The sequence below is a fragment of the Bos mutus genome, chromosome X (genome assembly GCF_027580195.1).
Source record: "Bos mutus isolate GX-2022 chromosome X, NWIPB_WYAK_1.1, whole genome shotgun sequence".
Classification (NCBI taxonomy): domain Eukaryota; kingdom Metazoa; phylum Chordata; class Mammalia; order Artiodactyla; family Bovidae; genus Bos; species Bos mutus.
In genome coordinates this window covers 78,522,191-78,537,819 of record NC_091646.1, presented here as the reverse complement: position 1 = coordinate 78,537,819, position 15,629 = coordinate 78,522,191, and the positions used below count along the sequence as shown (strand labels likewise).

The window sequence follows — 15,629 nt, the reverse complement described above, 5'->3', positions numbered from 1 at the left end:
TACAGTCCATGGGGTCGCAAAGAGTTTGATATGATGGAGCATGAGAATGATTATTATTTTTAATATTATATATAAGAGATGACACTCTGGTTGGAAAGATATAGGTTCAAATCCCAGATCTATTATTTACTAGCTATGTGATATGAGATGGTTTTTTCATTTGAAACATGGAACAAACAGTACCCCTTCACATGAGTGTTTGAGTATTAATTTAAATGAGAGGAAATAATATACATCTCTTATTTTTAGAGTAACCACAGATCTAAGATCATCTGTGGAGATTTTCAATGAGAATTCTTTTTAAGTGTATTATTTTCAAAGAAGCAGTTGTGTTGCTGGTAAAGCATCAGTAGGAAATAGTGAGGGGGTGGGGATGTGTAGCACACTGTGTCACAGTGCTAAGATTCCAGGGCTGAACACTCATTTTCTCCCTAGGCTGCTGCCATCCAACACTTAGAATCTGCATCCACTGAGTTAAACAAAATCCTGAAGGCCAAGTACCCAACAGAGACAATTATCGCAACCAGGTCAGTCTTCCTTTGCCTCTCAACCTTTTGGGGTGTTTTTTCTCATAGGCTGTTTCATCAGTCAGAGATGGTGCTCATTTTAATAGCTTGGGGGTTGAGGTCAAAGAAAGCATATGTTTACCTTCCCAAATCAAATTTCTTCTAATTCAAATCTCCTGAGTGGGAAGTTTATGAAAAATAAATTTTTAAAAAAGATGAGATTGGGGTGAGGGCTCCTGCTACTCCAAAATGACAAAATTGCAAGCCACATATTTGGAAGAGGGGTTACAGAAGGGAAACACAACATTCCATTACCACTCAAGAGCATAGCATAGCTCCCTCCAGTAGGGATACCTTTTCCATCTAATACCTGGAAAACTCTCTGTGGTGCCTACTACTGCTGCTTTCTCATAGCTGAGCAACACATTCTCCTCTTCTACGTATGTGGGCCATTCATTCCTCCTGGGACTCTGGTAGAGTCCTTCCAAGTCTACCACATTCTTTTTTGAGAAACAGTCCCTACATGGGCCATAATACCAAAGTCATTATATTTCTACTAAATTAGCTGGGTCCTTGAACCATAGTTGATTTGACCCAGAATGAAATCCGGACCCAAGTTATACCAATTGAATTCTGTTTTCTGGAAATTTGGTATTTGGGCTAAGAAATGTTTGTTAAACTCTCTTAAGTACTGGCATATTTGCCCAAATGCACATGAAGAATCAGAATAAATAAAGAGAGGAGAGGGAGTTGGGAGAGAGGGACAAGGAGAGGGAGAAAGGAGAGATCAGAAAAGAGAGAGGGAGAAGGAAGAGGAGGAAGATGGAAACTAATGACATTATAAGACAGAAGGGCTCTGGACCTCATGTCCATGTCACATTGTGCCATCTATCTTATCTTTCCAGATTCCTGTGCTCAGCAGTGGAAGATTTTGTGGTTGATATTGTAAAGGCCTGGAGCCGGATAAAGCAGAACAATACAGCAATAGAGTCTGTCATTTTGAAAGTAAGTTTCCATCCTTTTGTCTTGTACTCTTTGTGGCAAGGGCCCCATTTTTTAATAAAAGCAAATGTCCCTCTCACTGGGAATCATTAAAGGGCAAGGAGAAGCAGCTGGTAAGCCTCCCTGATGGTGAAAATCCTCATTGAACTTCCACCTTTCACCAAATAAAGAGTGGCACTGTACATGCTTATCCATGTACCATGTACCTAAGCATCTGTTAAGCATCTGTACACACCTAGACACAAGCATATGCCAACATGTATGCACATGGCTGTATACTAGAACATTCTTGAAACTACATACGAATACATGCTAGAAATACACCCATGGTCACCTCTATGATAACAGTAACAATAATAGCTAATACTTCTATAGCACTTATTCTGTGCCAGGAACTGTTCTAAGCACTTATAATGTATTTACTTATTTAATCTTCACAACTTCTCAAGAATATAAAAGCACAACGAGATTAAGTTACTTGCCTCAGTTCACAAACTATTAAGTGATGGAGCTGGGAATCAGGCCATAATCATGCAGTACATCCCCAAACATACACACAGACAAAAGCAGACACCAGGCACCCATGCAGAGCCACATCCGTATCCATAGGAGCATGCCCATGAAAACACCAATCCAGAAACGTTTGTTTATCTTTCCTCAATCTTGCTATATTGCATATCATTTTACAGACCATTTGGACATGAGAAAGACTAGGCAACATACATTGGTGCCTGCAGCTGCTCAGAAACAAATGATGTCTCTTTAACCCCCTAACACTCTTTGGCTCCTATCACATCTACCCAAAATTTCTTTCCCTAAACTTTCATCTCCCCACATTTAGCTTCCTATGCTCAGTGTCCTGGCCAACTGTTACCCTTCTGCACTTCTCTCCATGCTATCTAACTATTCATTCTGTCCTTTCAAGCATGAATTTCTCACAACAATGCCCTGTCTGTCTCATTCCCTATATAGAGTGACTTAATGTACGACAAGCTCAGTGTCCTGATTGATATCCTTGCTGAGGATGCAGCAGTTGAGAAGAGTGCCAAAGCACATAAAGAAAGTGCCAAGGCAGATGGAAAGCCCTCCATCCCTCAAATAGACCACATAGCCAAGTGCAAGTTGGAGCTGGCTACAAAGGCCCAGAATCTCCAAAAGTCGTTGAAACTCATCATATTCCAAGTTGAACAAGGTAAAGGTTCCAGGGTTGTGCTGACTGAGGGAGGGGAAAGAGAAGGTTCCTGTGGATGGTTACTGATCTACCTCACTCTGGGTCTTCTATTTGACACCACTACCCAAACTTGACTAGATTCTGCATTCGTAAAGCATCAAAAAAGTCCTCAGACTGACTTTGAAAAGCCTCACTCCTGATAAGTTGCCCCTTTGGCACCTTCTACCTCACAGGGACTAAACTCTTGCTACTTATTTATTTTTGGAACTAACACTCATCCTAAACAATTACAGCTGCTTAGAGGCTTGGCTCAAAGTTCTGTCAGCTTCCACCTCCAGCCATGGAATTTTTTTCCACCTGCTCCTATCCCCTTCCAACCACTGAGCCTATGATGATTCTAGAAAGAAAACAGTGTTCATCTCTGCATGTCTTACACAGTATTCATCAGGCACAAGGGCCCTGAGAGTGGTCCTGGCAGCTCCGGCATTGACTGCCATTTCCCATAATTCATGACAACCTACAAGCTTCCAACTGAGTATGAAAGCTCTTTCAATCCCTCCAACTTCTTAATTTAACATTCTGGTTTCCATTTCTTCTCACAGTGCTTCTTTGAAAAACAGATCAGAAAATTATGTTAACACCAAGTGTGTTCTACCTAAGCTATTGGAATTGAGCAGTAGTTCGTGTAGCAAGGAAGTCCCTTTGGCTGGCCTTTAGCTTTTACCTATGGTACCTTCTCCTGCCTTGGTGCATGTAGGTACAACCTCAGCCAAGTTTCTAAGAAAAAAAAAGGAAATATCCCTTCTGCAGTGTGAAATAACCAAAGAGCCATTTTGCCTCTATTTCTGTAGGTAGTTTCCATGGGGGCTTCCCAGGTAGCGCTAATGGTAAATAACCCGCCTGCCAATGAAGGAGACACAAGAAATGTGGGTTCGACCCCTGGGTCAGGAAGATCCCTTGGAGGAGGGCATGGCAACCCACTCCAGGATTCTTGCCTGAAGAATCCCATGGACAGAGGAACCTGCCAGGCTACAGTTCATAGGGTCACAAAGAGTCAGACACGACTGAAGTGACTTAGCATGCACAGTTTCCAAGGAGCAGGGATCAGATCAATCTGATGTAGCCATAACACTGTCACGACTAGTACTCAGCCTGCTCCATTAATACATAAGTCAGGTTTAGAAGTATAACTTGTGGCCATGGGACAGAGAAAGGCACCCCTGGGTAGGATAGGGATTGAACCTATAGGCTTTGGCATAAGCCAAGCACCTGAGCTATGTGATATTAATATATAGGTTGGTGAAAGGAAGGCGACTTCTCAAATATTCTGGGTATTGGTGAGACATTTGAGTGAAAGAAAGCCATGGTCCTAGAGGGTTAAGTTTAGAACAAAGGGCACATGAGTAAATGAATTGCAAATAGGATGAAAATGGAGTTAGAAGAGCAGAGGGTTTCCTATCCTGCTCCACCTACCCCTGGCCCCAAGCTTCTACTCATAACCACATTTACTGGGTGATGGGAAAAGAGTAACAAGTAAAACAGAGAAAGCTCAAGCATGGACATAAGGAAACGTGCCAATCCTATAGAAAAAACTGAAAACATAAACAGCATCATGGAGCAGAGGTGGTGATCAAATGGGAGTCTCCGTTGTCTCCCCATACACTGACTGGTGTTAACAAAAGAGATGCTCAAGAAACGTGACCAATCCTCCTTTTCTCCTTTCCTCCCTCTGTCCCCTCCTCCTTCCTCCCCTTTCTTTCTTCCAACCCTCCTTCCCTCCTTCCTTCCATTTTTTTCTCTGTAGTTCTTGATGAGCAAAGCCGACAGACAATATCAGTTAAGAACTTCAGTTCAACTTTCTTCCTAGAAGATGATTCAGAAGATAATAACCAGATGAGCCCAAGACACCGTAAGGATCTTTCTCCTTTTATTCTATGCTTTATCTCTGTCTTCTAGTTCTCAGAGAATATATCTTTAGTATTTTCATGCATCTTCCTTTTGCCTTAATCCTATTCTGCCATGTGGCTCAGCTGGTAAAGGATCCACCTGCAATGCAGGAGACCTGGGTTTGATCCCTGGGTTGGAGAAGGGAAAGGCTACCCACTCCAGTATTCTGGCCTGGAGAATTCCATGGACTACAGTCCATGGGGTTGCAAAGAGTCGGACATGACTTATCAATGTTCGCTTTCACTTATTCTGCCATAGAGATCCCTCCTTCTCCTCCAGAAACCCCACACTATAAGGCCCCATGCCTATCTCGAGAAGTAATGGCCCCATTAGGTTCTTTGAAAAGGCCTGATGAAACCCAAGATTTGAAGCTGTTTCACTGCCAGCAAGCAGTCTTCCCAGCCTTATTATTCTCTCAGTGGAAGTCCCTGTCCATCCAAGATGATCCCTCTTTGGAATGAGAACCCTGAATATTATCTAAAAGAAAGTCATTGAGCTTGACTCTGTTCCAACAGAGAAAGTAGGGTGAAATAAAAGTAGGGGAAGGGCTTTCTTTTTTGTATCTGACACCAAGGTGCTATCTTTTGTGTCTAGGTTCTCGTCTTGGTACTCTGTCTTCTATATCTTCTCTCAAAAGTGAAGACCTAGAAAACCTCAATTTGGAGCACTTACATTTTACACCTGAAACTATGTAAGTATTTATAGACCTATTACCTTTCTATGGCTTCTTCCTTTCTCTGGTTGAGAGAGTAGAATAAGGATACCTAGAGTCAGATGCTGACTCACTAATTGTGTGACCTTACACAAATAGTTCAACCAAACCTCAGTTTCCTCACATATAATGTGGAGATAATTGTAGAACTTGTCACATAGGTTTGTTGTATTTATTGAGTTTATTTATCCAAAGTACTTACATTGGTCAGTCTTTGGCATCCATAGTTAGGTTTATATGTATTATAGTTATTATTATTATTATTATTATCACAACTTCATTTCATTTCAAAGGACCTGTTTTTCACTGTTGCCTTTGATAGTAAACAACTGAAGTTGCTAAGAAATAAGTGGGTATTTAGGGGACTAGGAAACAAATGTAAAGACATTTGTCTCAGTAACCCTACCTCTTTAGAATACTCCCAGTAGCCAAATTCCAACACCCTCACTGATTTTGAGTTCCATTAAGAAGATTGGTGATATCAGTCAAAGATACCCCAATATCTGGACTATAGTCAAGGGAGGCAAATCTTACATGAAAGATGTAGTCAGTTTAGTAGTGAATTATAAAAAATCTGTGATTAAGTAGCTAAACTACCTATTTTTAGTTTCTGGAAAGACAGCTAGCAATTATATGTTTTCTACAGCTTCCCCCCATTTTCAACTCCCACTTCCCTCCACTTTGCCACTGGCTTAAGTTCATATCTGAGACCTCAGTGAACTTATCACTTATACTTTGATCAATGGTGTGCTGAAAAATATTTAACAACCAGCTTCCAGAGGTGGGTGGCAGGTGGGAAGCCCTGATTTATTCCTGTTATATACCTTCCCATTATGGCCTATTTCAAGCTACTGATACAATGTCATTGATTGCAGAGTTGAGAATTATAGGCATAACCAGCTTACATAAGCTAATATGAACTGCCTCCAGCACACCACTGGTTTTAATGGATGGATGCAAAAGAATCAAATAAACTGCGTGTTTTGTTTGTTTGTTTTTGTTCTACATATATCTACCTTCTTTTATAAGGTTTTCCCCCCTCAAATGTGTGGTCACTTTGCCCTTGGATGTAAAAGTGCTAAAAGGAGTTCAGAAATCTCTAAAAACAGTAATACAGAGTTTCCTCTCATCATACATTTTAATATGCACTGTTTATAATAGCCAGAACATGGAAGCAACCTAGATGTCCATCAGCAGATGAATGGATAAGAAAGCTGTGGTACATATACACAATGGAGTATTACTCAGCCATTAAAAAGAATACATTTGAGTCAGTTCTAATGAGGTGGATGAAACTGGAGCCTATTATACAGAGTGAAGTAAGCCAGAAAGAAAAACACCAATACAGTATACTAATGCATGTATATGGAATTTAGAAAGATGGTAACAATAACCCTGTATATGAGACAGCAAAAGAGACACAGATGTATAGAACAGTCTTTTGGACTCTGTGGGAGAGGAAGAGGGAGTAGGTAGGATGATTTGGGAGAATGGCATTGAAACATGTATAATATCATATAAGAAATGAATCGTCAGTCCAGGTTTGATGCAGGATACAGGATGCTTGGGGCTGGTGCACTGGGATAACCCAGAGGGATGGTACGGGGAGGGAGGTGGGAGGGGGTTCAGGATGGGGAACACGTGTACACCCATGGCAGATTCATGATGATGTATGGCAAAACCAATATAATATTGTAAAGTAATTAGCCTCCAATTAAAATAAATAAATTTAAAATTTAAAAAAATAGGAGATACTTGAGGGTTCTTTTTGGGAATAAGTCAGTGACTCTTATTTCCCTCTAGTTTATGTGGAGAAAATATTGGCCACTCATATCTGACAGTCTCCAAAGACGACTTCTTCATTATGAGTCTCAATCCCACTGAATCCTCCCAGCTGGCTGGGTATCCTCTCTTACAGCTAATAAGCTACTTGTTAACAAAATAGGATATCTGCATGTGCCTCTCAAGAATATTAAGCCTTGTATCCAATGTAGAACAGGCCTTCGCTCATTGGTTTTGAACATTCAGATAAAGTCTGCAGCCCAGTGATAATAGCACTTCTTTCCTATACCAATGTCTACTCTTTTCTTCCCTTTGGCTAATTTCAGACGCTTCAAAGAAAAGCGTGTCATGAACAACTATTTTGGAATTGGACTAGATGCTAAAATTTCTCTGGAATTCAACACCAGAAGAGATGAACACCCAGGACAATACAAGTAAGGAAAAGAAACTTCCATGCCCACATGCAAACACACAATCACAATACACACATGTACTCCTGCATCCCCCACATCACAAACAACAACAGAACTCTTTTGAAAAGTAAAGAGTCCGTCATTTGAAAGTAAAACATTAGTCCGAAGCTTAGCCTAATAAGATAGCTTGCCCCAAATGTTGACCAAATCTGTGATGACTGCCCTGGTATTCTGAACTTGGAGCCATCTTCATGGTCTTGACCTGTGGACTGCTGTGTAAATACAGCTAACTGTGTTACTGTTAGTGAAAACAGATTGCATTGACTTGATTCAGCCAATTCTCTATCTTTGTTCTGTCTCTGAGAATTTGACAAGGTCCTAGTAGTAGTTTCAGGTCTGCTTTTGCTTGGCAAGGCTGCAAAGTACCAAAGATCACTCTACTAGTTCTTAGGGTTCCTAACCTGGTTCCCCTGGACCTACTGATTTTACCCCATTCAGGGCTGGCCTGCTTGGCACCTTCCAGTACTTTTGTACTGTAGATATACCCTAAGGCAGCCTCAGAGTTCTTCTGGTAGATTGAAATTATGAAGAAAAATAAGCACCTCCTCCATCCACCATCATCACTCCTGCCACCTGCCACCAGAAGTTCTTTCTCACAACAGGTCTGCGCTGAGAAACAAGTACTTTATCAGATAAGCATTTTGAAAATATTGTTTCCCAGTTGCTTGTCTTTTTTGTTGTTATTGCTTGTCTTTTCATTTAATGGTATCTTATGATATACAAAAGTTTTGAATTTTGATGAGTTCCTATTAATTGATTTATTTTTTTTACGGACCATGATTTTGATGCTGTATCTAAGAAATCTTTGCCTAACCCAAGGTCTTAAAAATTTGCTCTGTTTTCTTCCAAAATTATTGTTTTTTTTCTCTTACCTTTAAGTCTGTGACCTGCTTCAAGTTAATTTTTATGTGTGGTGTTAGGTAAGAACCTAGTTCATCTTTTTGCACATGGATATCCAATTACCACAACACCATTTTTAAAAACTACCCTTTGAATTGTATTTCCCCCAACAAATTGTGTTGGCACCTTTGTCAAAAATTGCTTGACCCTAAATATAAAGGTTTTTTCCCTAGACTCTCATGTATGTTCCACTGATCTATGTATCTATCCTATGCAAGTACCACACTGTCTTGATAACTGTAGCTTTATAGTAAGTTTGGAAATTGGGAGATGAAAGTCCTCCAACTTTGTTCTTTTTTAAGAATGGTCTTAGTTGTTCTAGGTATTTTGCATTTCCGTATAACTAAGCTCTGATTTTTAATAGATGAGGAAACTAAAGTGTCCAGAGAACTTATGGTTTAAAGCAGAGTGCAAATAATATTGTGCTAGCCTTGTTACATTTCAAAACCCATGCCTTGTGGTGGCTCATTTCTGTGACTCTACTTTGAAAGTTCAGAGTAGATTCTATCCAGCCTTTCTAGGGATTGTGATTGTCCTGCCTGCTTTTATCAGAGACTCTACAGTGAGCAGGACCTTGTTCTTCCCACCTCCACCACAAGTCTCCTGATATCCTTACCTGTCCCATATTCTCTCCACTGGGCCCTCCTCTACAGTCTGTCTAGTAAGCTTAGCTCTATTCTATAGCACTGAATTAAGTGTTTAGCCTTTGACTGTATGGATCACAACAAACTGGAAAATTCTTAAAGAGATGGGAATACCAGACCACCTGACCTGCCTCCTGAGAAATCTATATGCAGGTCAAGAAGCAACAGTTAGAACTGGACATGGAACAACAGGGTGGTTCCAAATCAGAAAAGGAGTACGTCAAGGCTGTATATTGTCACCCTGCTTATTTAACTTATATGCAGAGTATATCATGCAAAATGCTGGGCTGGATGAAACACAAGCTGGAATCAAGATTGCCAGGAGAATATCAATAACCTCAGATAGACAGATGACACCATCCTTATGGGAGAAAGTGAAGAAGAACTAAAGAGCCTCTTGATGAATGTGAAAGAAGAGAGTGAAAAAGCTGGCTTAAAACTCAACATTTAGAAAACATGGCATCCAGTCCCATCACTTCATGGCAAATAGATGAGGAAGCAATGGAAACAGTGTCAGACTTTATTTTCTTGGGCTCCAAAATCACTGCAGATGGTGACTGCAGCCATGAAATTAAAAGACTCTTGCTCCTTGGAAGAAAATCTATGACAAACCTAGACAGCATATTAAAAAACAGAGACATTACTTCGCCAACAAAGGTCCATCTAGTCAAAGGTATGGTTTTTCCAGTACTCGTGTATGGATGTGAGAGTTGGGCTATAAAGAAAGTTGAGTGCCAAAGAATTGATGCTTTTGAACTGTGGTATTGGAGAAGACTCTTGAGAATCCCTTGGACTGCAAGGAGATCCAACCAGTCCATCCTAAAGGAAATCAGTCCTGAATATTCATTGGAAGGAATGATGCTAAAAGCTGAAACTCCAATACTTTGGCCACCTGATGTAAAGAACTGACTCATTTGAAAAGACCCTGATGCTGGGAAAGATTGAAGGCAGAAGAAGAAGGGGATGAGATGGTTGGATATAGCATCACCGACTCGATGGACATGAGTTTGAGTAAGCCCCAGGATTTGGTGATGGATATGGAAGCCTGGCGTGTTGCAGTCCATGGGTTCTCAAAGAGTCAGACGCGACTGAGCAACTGAACTGAACTGAAGTCTTTGAGATACAGGTCTTACAAAATCCCTCCACTTTGCCAGAAAAGTTATGCTTCAAAGAAACTGCAGTCTGTCACATATTTCAAATGAAATTGATTCCAAGAGGGTAAAATCTTGATCTCCCAGAGTGGCACTTGCTGGTATGTACCAGCCAGTTGGGCTTCCTAGGTGATGCAAGTGGTAAAGAAACCAATGCAGGAGACATAAGAGAAGCAGGCTCGATCCCAGGGTCAGGAAGATCCCCTGGAGGAGGGCATGGTAACCCACTCAAGTATTTTTGCCTGGAGAACCTCATGGACAGAGGAAGTTGGTGGGCTACTGTTCAAAGGATTGCAAAGAGTCGAAACAACTGAAGTGACTTAACACGTACAAGCCAGTTATGCTCACAGCTTTTTATGAGCTTTATTTTAAAATATAGCCTATCTTTTGCAAAACTGAACCAATATCAACAGCAAGTGACAAATCAATGGGACGCTGAAGTCTCAAGGACACCCAGGAACCCATTACAGCTGGTGTATGAATAAGGATTCCAGTTACACTATCCTAGCATTCCCTCTTGTGTCACGTTACCATGACTCCTCCCTATAACAAGGCACTTGAGGAATAAGATGGTATCTCGTCTTACTTTTCTTCATCCGTTTACCTTTATTCACCCTCTGACTATCTTTCTCTACCTTTATCTCCCTGTAGTAGCCGCTTTAAGAACAAGATGTGGTATGGCCTTCTGGGAAGCAAGGAACTCTTTCAGCGCTCTTACAGGAAACTGGAAGAACGAGTGCACCTGGAGGTCAGTGGAAAAAGAGGATGATCCTTCCTGGGCATCAAGAAAGGAAATATCATGACCTTGGGAATCAACTTCCCTCTATATCCTTAGTTCTTCTCAAGCTTTAACTCTGATCCTCACTCATGGGAGGAAAGCATGAAGATAGGTTTCCATTTTATGGATAAGAAAATGATAGCATGACAAGAAGACAGAGCCCTTCCCCCATGTCTGTAAATATGCCTTCACACTGGTATCTGAAGAGCCAGCCAATAAGGGCTACTCTTTTCTTTCAGTGTGATGGAGAGGCCATCTCCTTGCCAAATCTGCAAGGCATTGTAGTGCTCAACATTACCAGCTATGCCGGAGGCGTCAACTTTTGGGGAAGCAGCACGGCAACCACAGTGAGTATGGAACAGGGAATGGGGAGGGAGAAAAATCTTGACCCCTCTAAAGTCTATCAGAAAGGAGAGCTGAACTGACTGGAGTGTGGGGGAAAAGGAGGCAGGCTGGGGACCATTATTAGCAGCTGTATGATGAGTATTTTTAAGGCAATTACCACCCCATAGCACAAGAATCAACCAAAAACCTGAGGATCAGATCAATTCTTCCGTGTTGCATGGACTTTGAATTTTCCATTTCTCAAGCCTGACAGATCCTTGAAAGGTTGACTACATTATGATCTTTTCTCTACGGAGGTCTATCAATAAAATCTCCTGAGAAATTGGTCATGAATCCTTTCCTCTGAGCTCACCCAAGAAGGCCATGAGACCAGTGGCTTTGGGGATTTATGATGCTATATTGGACAGGGAGGGAACCAGCTAAGAGTTGTGATCTCAAAAGGAGCTGAGTTTAGGTCTCAGTGCCTTTCTCCCAAGTTGGCTTCCTGACCTCATCCTTCCCCTTTTCATAATGTAGTAGTTTCTCCACTCTTCATGAGCTAGAAAAAATTATTTTACTATGAGCTTTCAAAGCATACCTGCTTGTGACAAAGTATGGTTCTTCAAGAGTGAGATATGTGACACAGTTCTTTTTCTTCAGGAATATGAGGCTCCTGCGATAGATGACGGGAAGCTAGAGGTAGTGGCAATCTTTGGTTCTGTACAGATGGCAATGTCTCGTATCATCAACCTGCATCATCATCGCATCGCCCAGGTAGGCACACGCTGGGTGGGCACCAGAAAGGGTCTGAGCTCTGTGGCTACAACATAGGATGTGGGGTGCTCCCAGGAATTAACCAGGTATAAGAATGGCAGGGTGGAGGGAGTAGGGTATCTGGTAGGCAGCAAGGTGCTGGCTGAGGTTAGAAATAGAGGTGGTAGGAACCAAAGGAGCAAAAAGTCTATAGCAAACATATGTTTCCTCCCTGGGATAGTCTGATTCACAATTTTGCTGATCCTGTTCAGATACACATTTAGGCTGTGACTGTGAGATTATCAGATTAGTCTATAGTCATTGCCTGATTTTTCTTCCCCATTCTCCCTCCTCCTCTTCTCTGGCAGTGCCGTGAGGTGATGATAACTATCAATGGTGAAGAAGGTGTCCCAGTACAGGTGGATGGAGAGGCCTGGGTTCAGAGGCCAGGCCTTATCAAGATTAGATACAAGAACACCGCTCAGATGTTGACCAGAGATCGGGTAAGAAAGGAAGGCTCGTCTTGGGCTCCTCCATTGTCTCATCTACAGCTATCACTTGAGTACTGAATGCTTCCAGTCAGGCAGAATTTCTCAAAGGGAGGTCTGCATGACATCTCAGAATCACCTTGGGTGCCTGTTAGAGATGCTCATTCCTAGGCCCCACAAGGTCCCACTGCATCAGAATGGGGAAGGGTATTTCCTGGGAACTTGCATTTGCAGACAAGCTCTCTGAGATACTCTCGTACGTAGAGACACTTGCAAAGCACTGTCCAAGAGAGTGAGACAAGGAGCTGCCTCCTGTGGTTTTCAACAAAGTTGTCCTCATTCTTACAATGCACAGAGAGCTAAAGACCTCAGTGGTTATGGAGAAATCTGCTCCCTCAACAAGAGATTCTTCATTGAATAGGATCTTTAGGTTCCAAATGGTATGGACCTAACAGAAGCAGAAGATATTAAGAAGAGGTGGCAAGAATACACATAACTGTACAAAAAACATCTTCATGACGAAGATAATCATGATGGTGTGATCACTCACCTAGAGCCAGACATCCTGGAATGTGAAGTCAAGTGGGCCTCAGAAAGCATCACTACGAACAAAGCTAGTGGAGGTGATGGAATTCTAGTTGAGCTATTTCAAATCTTGAAAGATGATGCTATGAAAGTGCTGCACTCAATATGCTAGCACATTTGGAAAACTCAGCAGTGGCCACAGGACTGGAAAAGGTCAGTTTTCATTCCAATCCCAAAGAAAGGCAATGCCAAAGAATGCTCAAACTGCCGCACAGTTGCACTCATCTCACACGCTAGTAAGTGAAAGTGAAGTCGCTCAGTTGTGTCCAACTCTTTGCAACCCCTTGGACTTGTAGCCCACCAGGCTCCTCCATCCATGGGGTTTTCCAGGCAAGAATACTGGAGTGGGTTGCCATTTCCTTCTCCAAGAGATCTTCCCAACCCAGGGATTGAACCCGGGTCTCCTGCATTGTAGGCAGACGCTTTACCGTCTGAGCCACCAGGGAAGCCCACACGCTAGTAAAGTAATGCTCAAAATTCTCCAAGCCAGGCTTCAGCAGTATGTGAACCGTGAACTTCCAGATGTTCAAGCTGGTTTTAGCAAAGGCAGAGGAACCAGAGATCAAATTGACAACATCCAACGGATCATCAAAAAAGCAAGAGAGTTCCAGAAAAACATCTATTTGTGCTTTATTGACTATGCCAAAGCCTTTGACTGTGTGGATCACAATAAAATGTGGAAAATTCTGAAAGAGATGGGAATACCAAACTACCTGACCTGCCTCTTGAGAAACCTATATGCAGGTCAGGAAGCAACAGTTAGGACTGGACATGGAACAACAGACTGGTTCCAAATAGGAAAAGGAGTACATCAGGCTGTATACTGTCACCCTGATTATTTAACTTATATGCAGAGTACATCATGAAAAAACGCTGGACTGGAAGAAGCACAAGCTAGAATCAAAATTGCTGGGAGAAAGATCAATAACCTCAGATATGCAGATGACACCATTCTTATGGCAGAAAATGAAAAGGAACTAAAAAGCCTCTTGATGAAAGTGAAAGAGGAGAGTGAAAAAGTTGGCTTAAAGCTCAACATTCAGAAAACGAAGATCGTGGCATCCCATGATCTTCATGGGAAATAGATGGGGAAACAGTGGAAACAGTGTCAGACTTAATTTTTTAGGCTCCAAAATGACTGCAGATGGTGACTGCAGCCGTGAAATTAAAAGACGCTTACTCCTTGGAAGGAAAGTTATGACCAACCTAGATAGCATATTAAAAAGGAGAGACATTACTTTGCCACCAAAGGTCTGTCTAGTCAAGGTTATGGTTTTTCCAGTAGTCATGTATGGATGTGAGAGTTGGACTGTGAAGAAAGCTGGGTGCCCAAGAATTGATGGTTTTCAATTATGGTGTTGGAGAAGACTCTTGAGAGTCCCTTGGACTGCAAGGAGATCCAACCAGTCCATTCTAAAGGAGATCAGTCCTGGGTGTTCTTTGGAAGGAATGACGCTAAAGCTGAAACTCCAGTACTTTGGCCACCTCATGCGAAGAGTTGACTCATTGGAAAAGACTCTGATGCTGGGAGGGATTGGGGGCAGGAGGAGAAGGGGACAACAGAGGATGAGATGGCTGGATGGCATCACTGACTTGATGGACGTGAGTTTGAGTGAAATCCGGGAGTTGGTAATGGACAGGGAGCCCTGGCATGCTGCATTCATGGGGTCGCAAAGAGTCGGACACGACTGAGCGACTGAACTGAACTGATAAGGCATCTTAAAGGGCTTCCCTGATAGCTCAGTTGGTAAAGAATCCGCCTGCAATGAGGGAGACCTGAGTTCAATCCCTGGGTTGGGAAGATCCCCTGAAGAAGGAACAGCTACCCACTCCAGTATTCTGGCCTGGAGAATTCCATGGACTGTATAGTCCATGGGGTTGCAAAGATTTGGACACAACAGAGTGACTTTCACTTTCACGGCATCTTAAAATACTGCATTCACAAATATCACCCACCTCAGCTAAACCATCTAAAGCTAAAAAGGAGCCATTGTTGATCAGTGTTCAGTGATTACAGGCTTTCTTACACTGTGGCCTATGCACAGTCCATAGACACAGCACTAGTGAAGGGATGGGATGTCTAGTTTATAAACTACCTGCTTTGTGTTGGGCACTTTACATATATTCTCTCAAATAGATCCTGTCAACAATCTATGAGGTTCAGTTCAGTCACTCAGTCATGTCCGACTCTTTGCAACCCCATGAACCGCAGCATGCCAGGCCTCCCTGTCCATCACCAACTCCCGGAGTTTACCCAAACTCATGTCCATTGAGTCGGTGATGCCATCCAACCATCTCATCCTCTATCGTCCCCTTGACCTCCTGCCCTCAATGTTTCCCAGCATCAGGGTCTTTTCAAATGAGTCAGCTCTTCGCATCAGGTGGCCAAAGCACTGGAGTTTCAACATCAGTC

At 42.2% G+C, this 15,629-nt stretch overlaps 1 protein-coding gene and 1 non-coding gene across 2 annotated transcripts in view; one reads left to right on the top strand and one right to left on the bottom strand.

Moving 5' to 3' along the window:
• The window catches only part of DGKK (diacylglycerol kinase kappa), a 175,701-nt gene that overhangs the window by 145,753 nt on the left and 14,319 nt on the right, over positions 1–15,629 (top strand). The window contains exons 13-22 of the mRNA XM_070365432.1: positions 436–527; positions 1,412–1,511; positions 2,481–2,700; positions 4,484–4,588; positions 5,221–5,317; positions 7,447–7,554; positions 10,940–11,036; positions 11,306–11,413; positions 12,051–12,164; positions 12,512–12,646. Of these exons, the coding sequence (XP_070221533.1) occupies positions 436–527; positions 1,412–1,511; positions 2,481–2,700; positions 4,484–4,588; positions 5,221–5,317; positions 7,447–7,554; positions 10,940–11,036; positions 11,306–11,413; positions 12,051–12,164; positions 12,512–12,646 (1,176 nt within the window). The remainder of the gene's footprint in view (positions 1–435; positions 528–1,411; positions 1,512–2,480; positions 2,701–4,483; positions 4,589–5,220; positions 5,318–7,446; positions 7,555–10,939; positions 11,037–11,305; positions 11,414–12,050; positions 12,165–12,511; positions 12,647–15,629) is intronic.
• Positions 13,591–13,662, bottom strand: TRNAC-ACA (transfer RNA cysteine (anticodon ACA)). Its single transcript has one exon. It is a non-coding gene; the product is annotated as a tRNA-Cys (tRNA).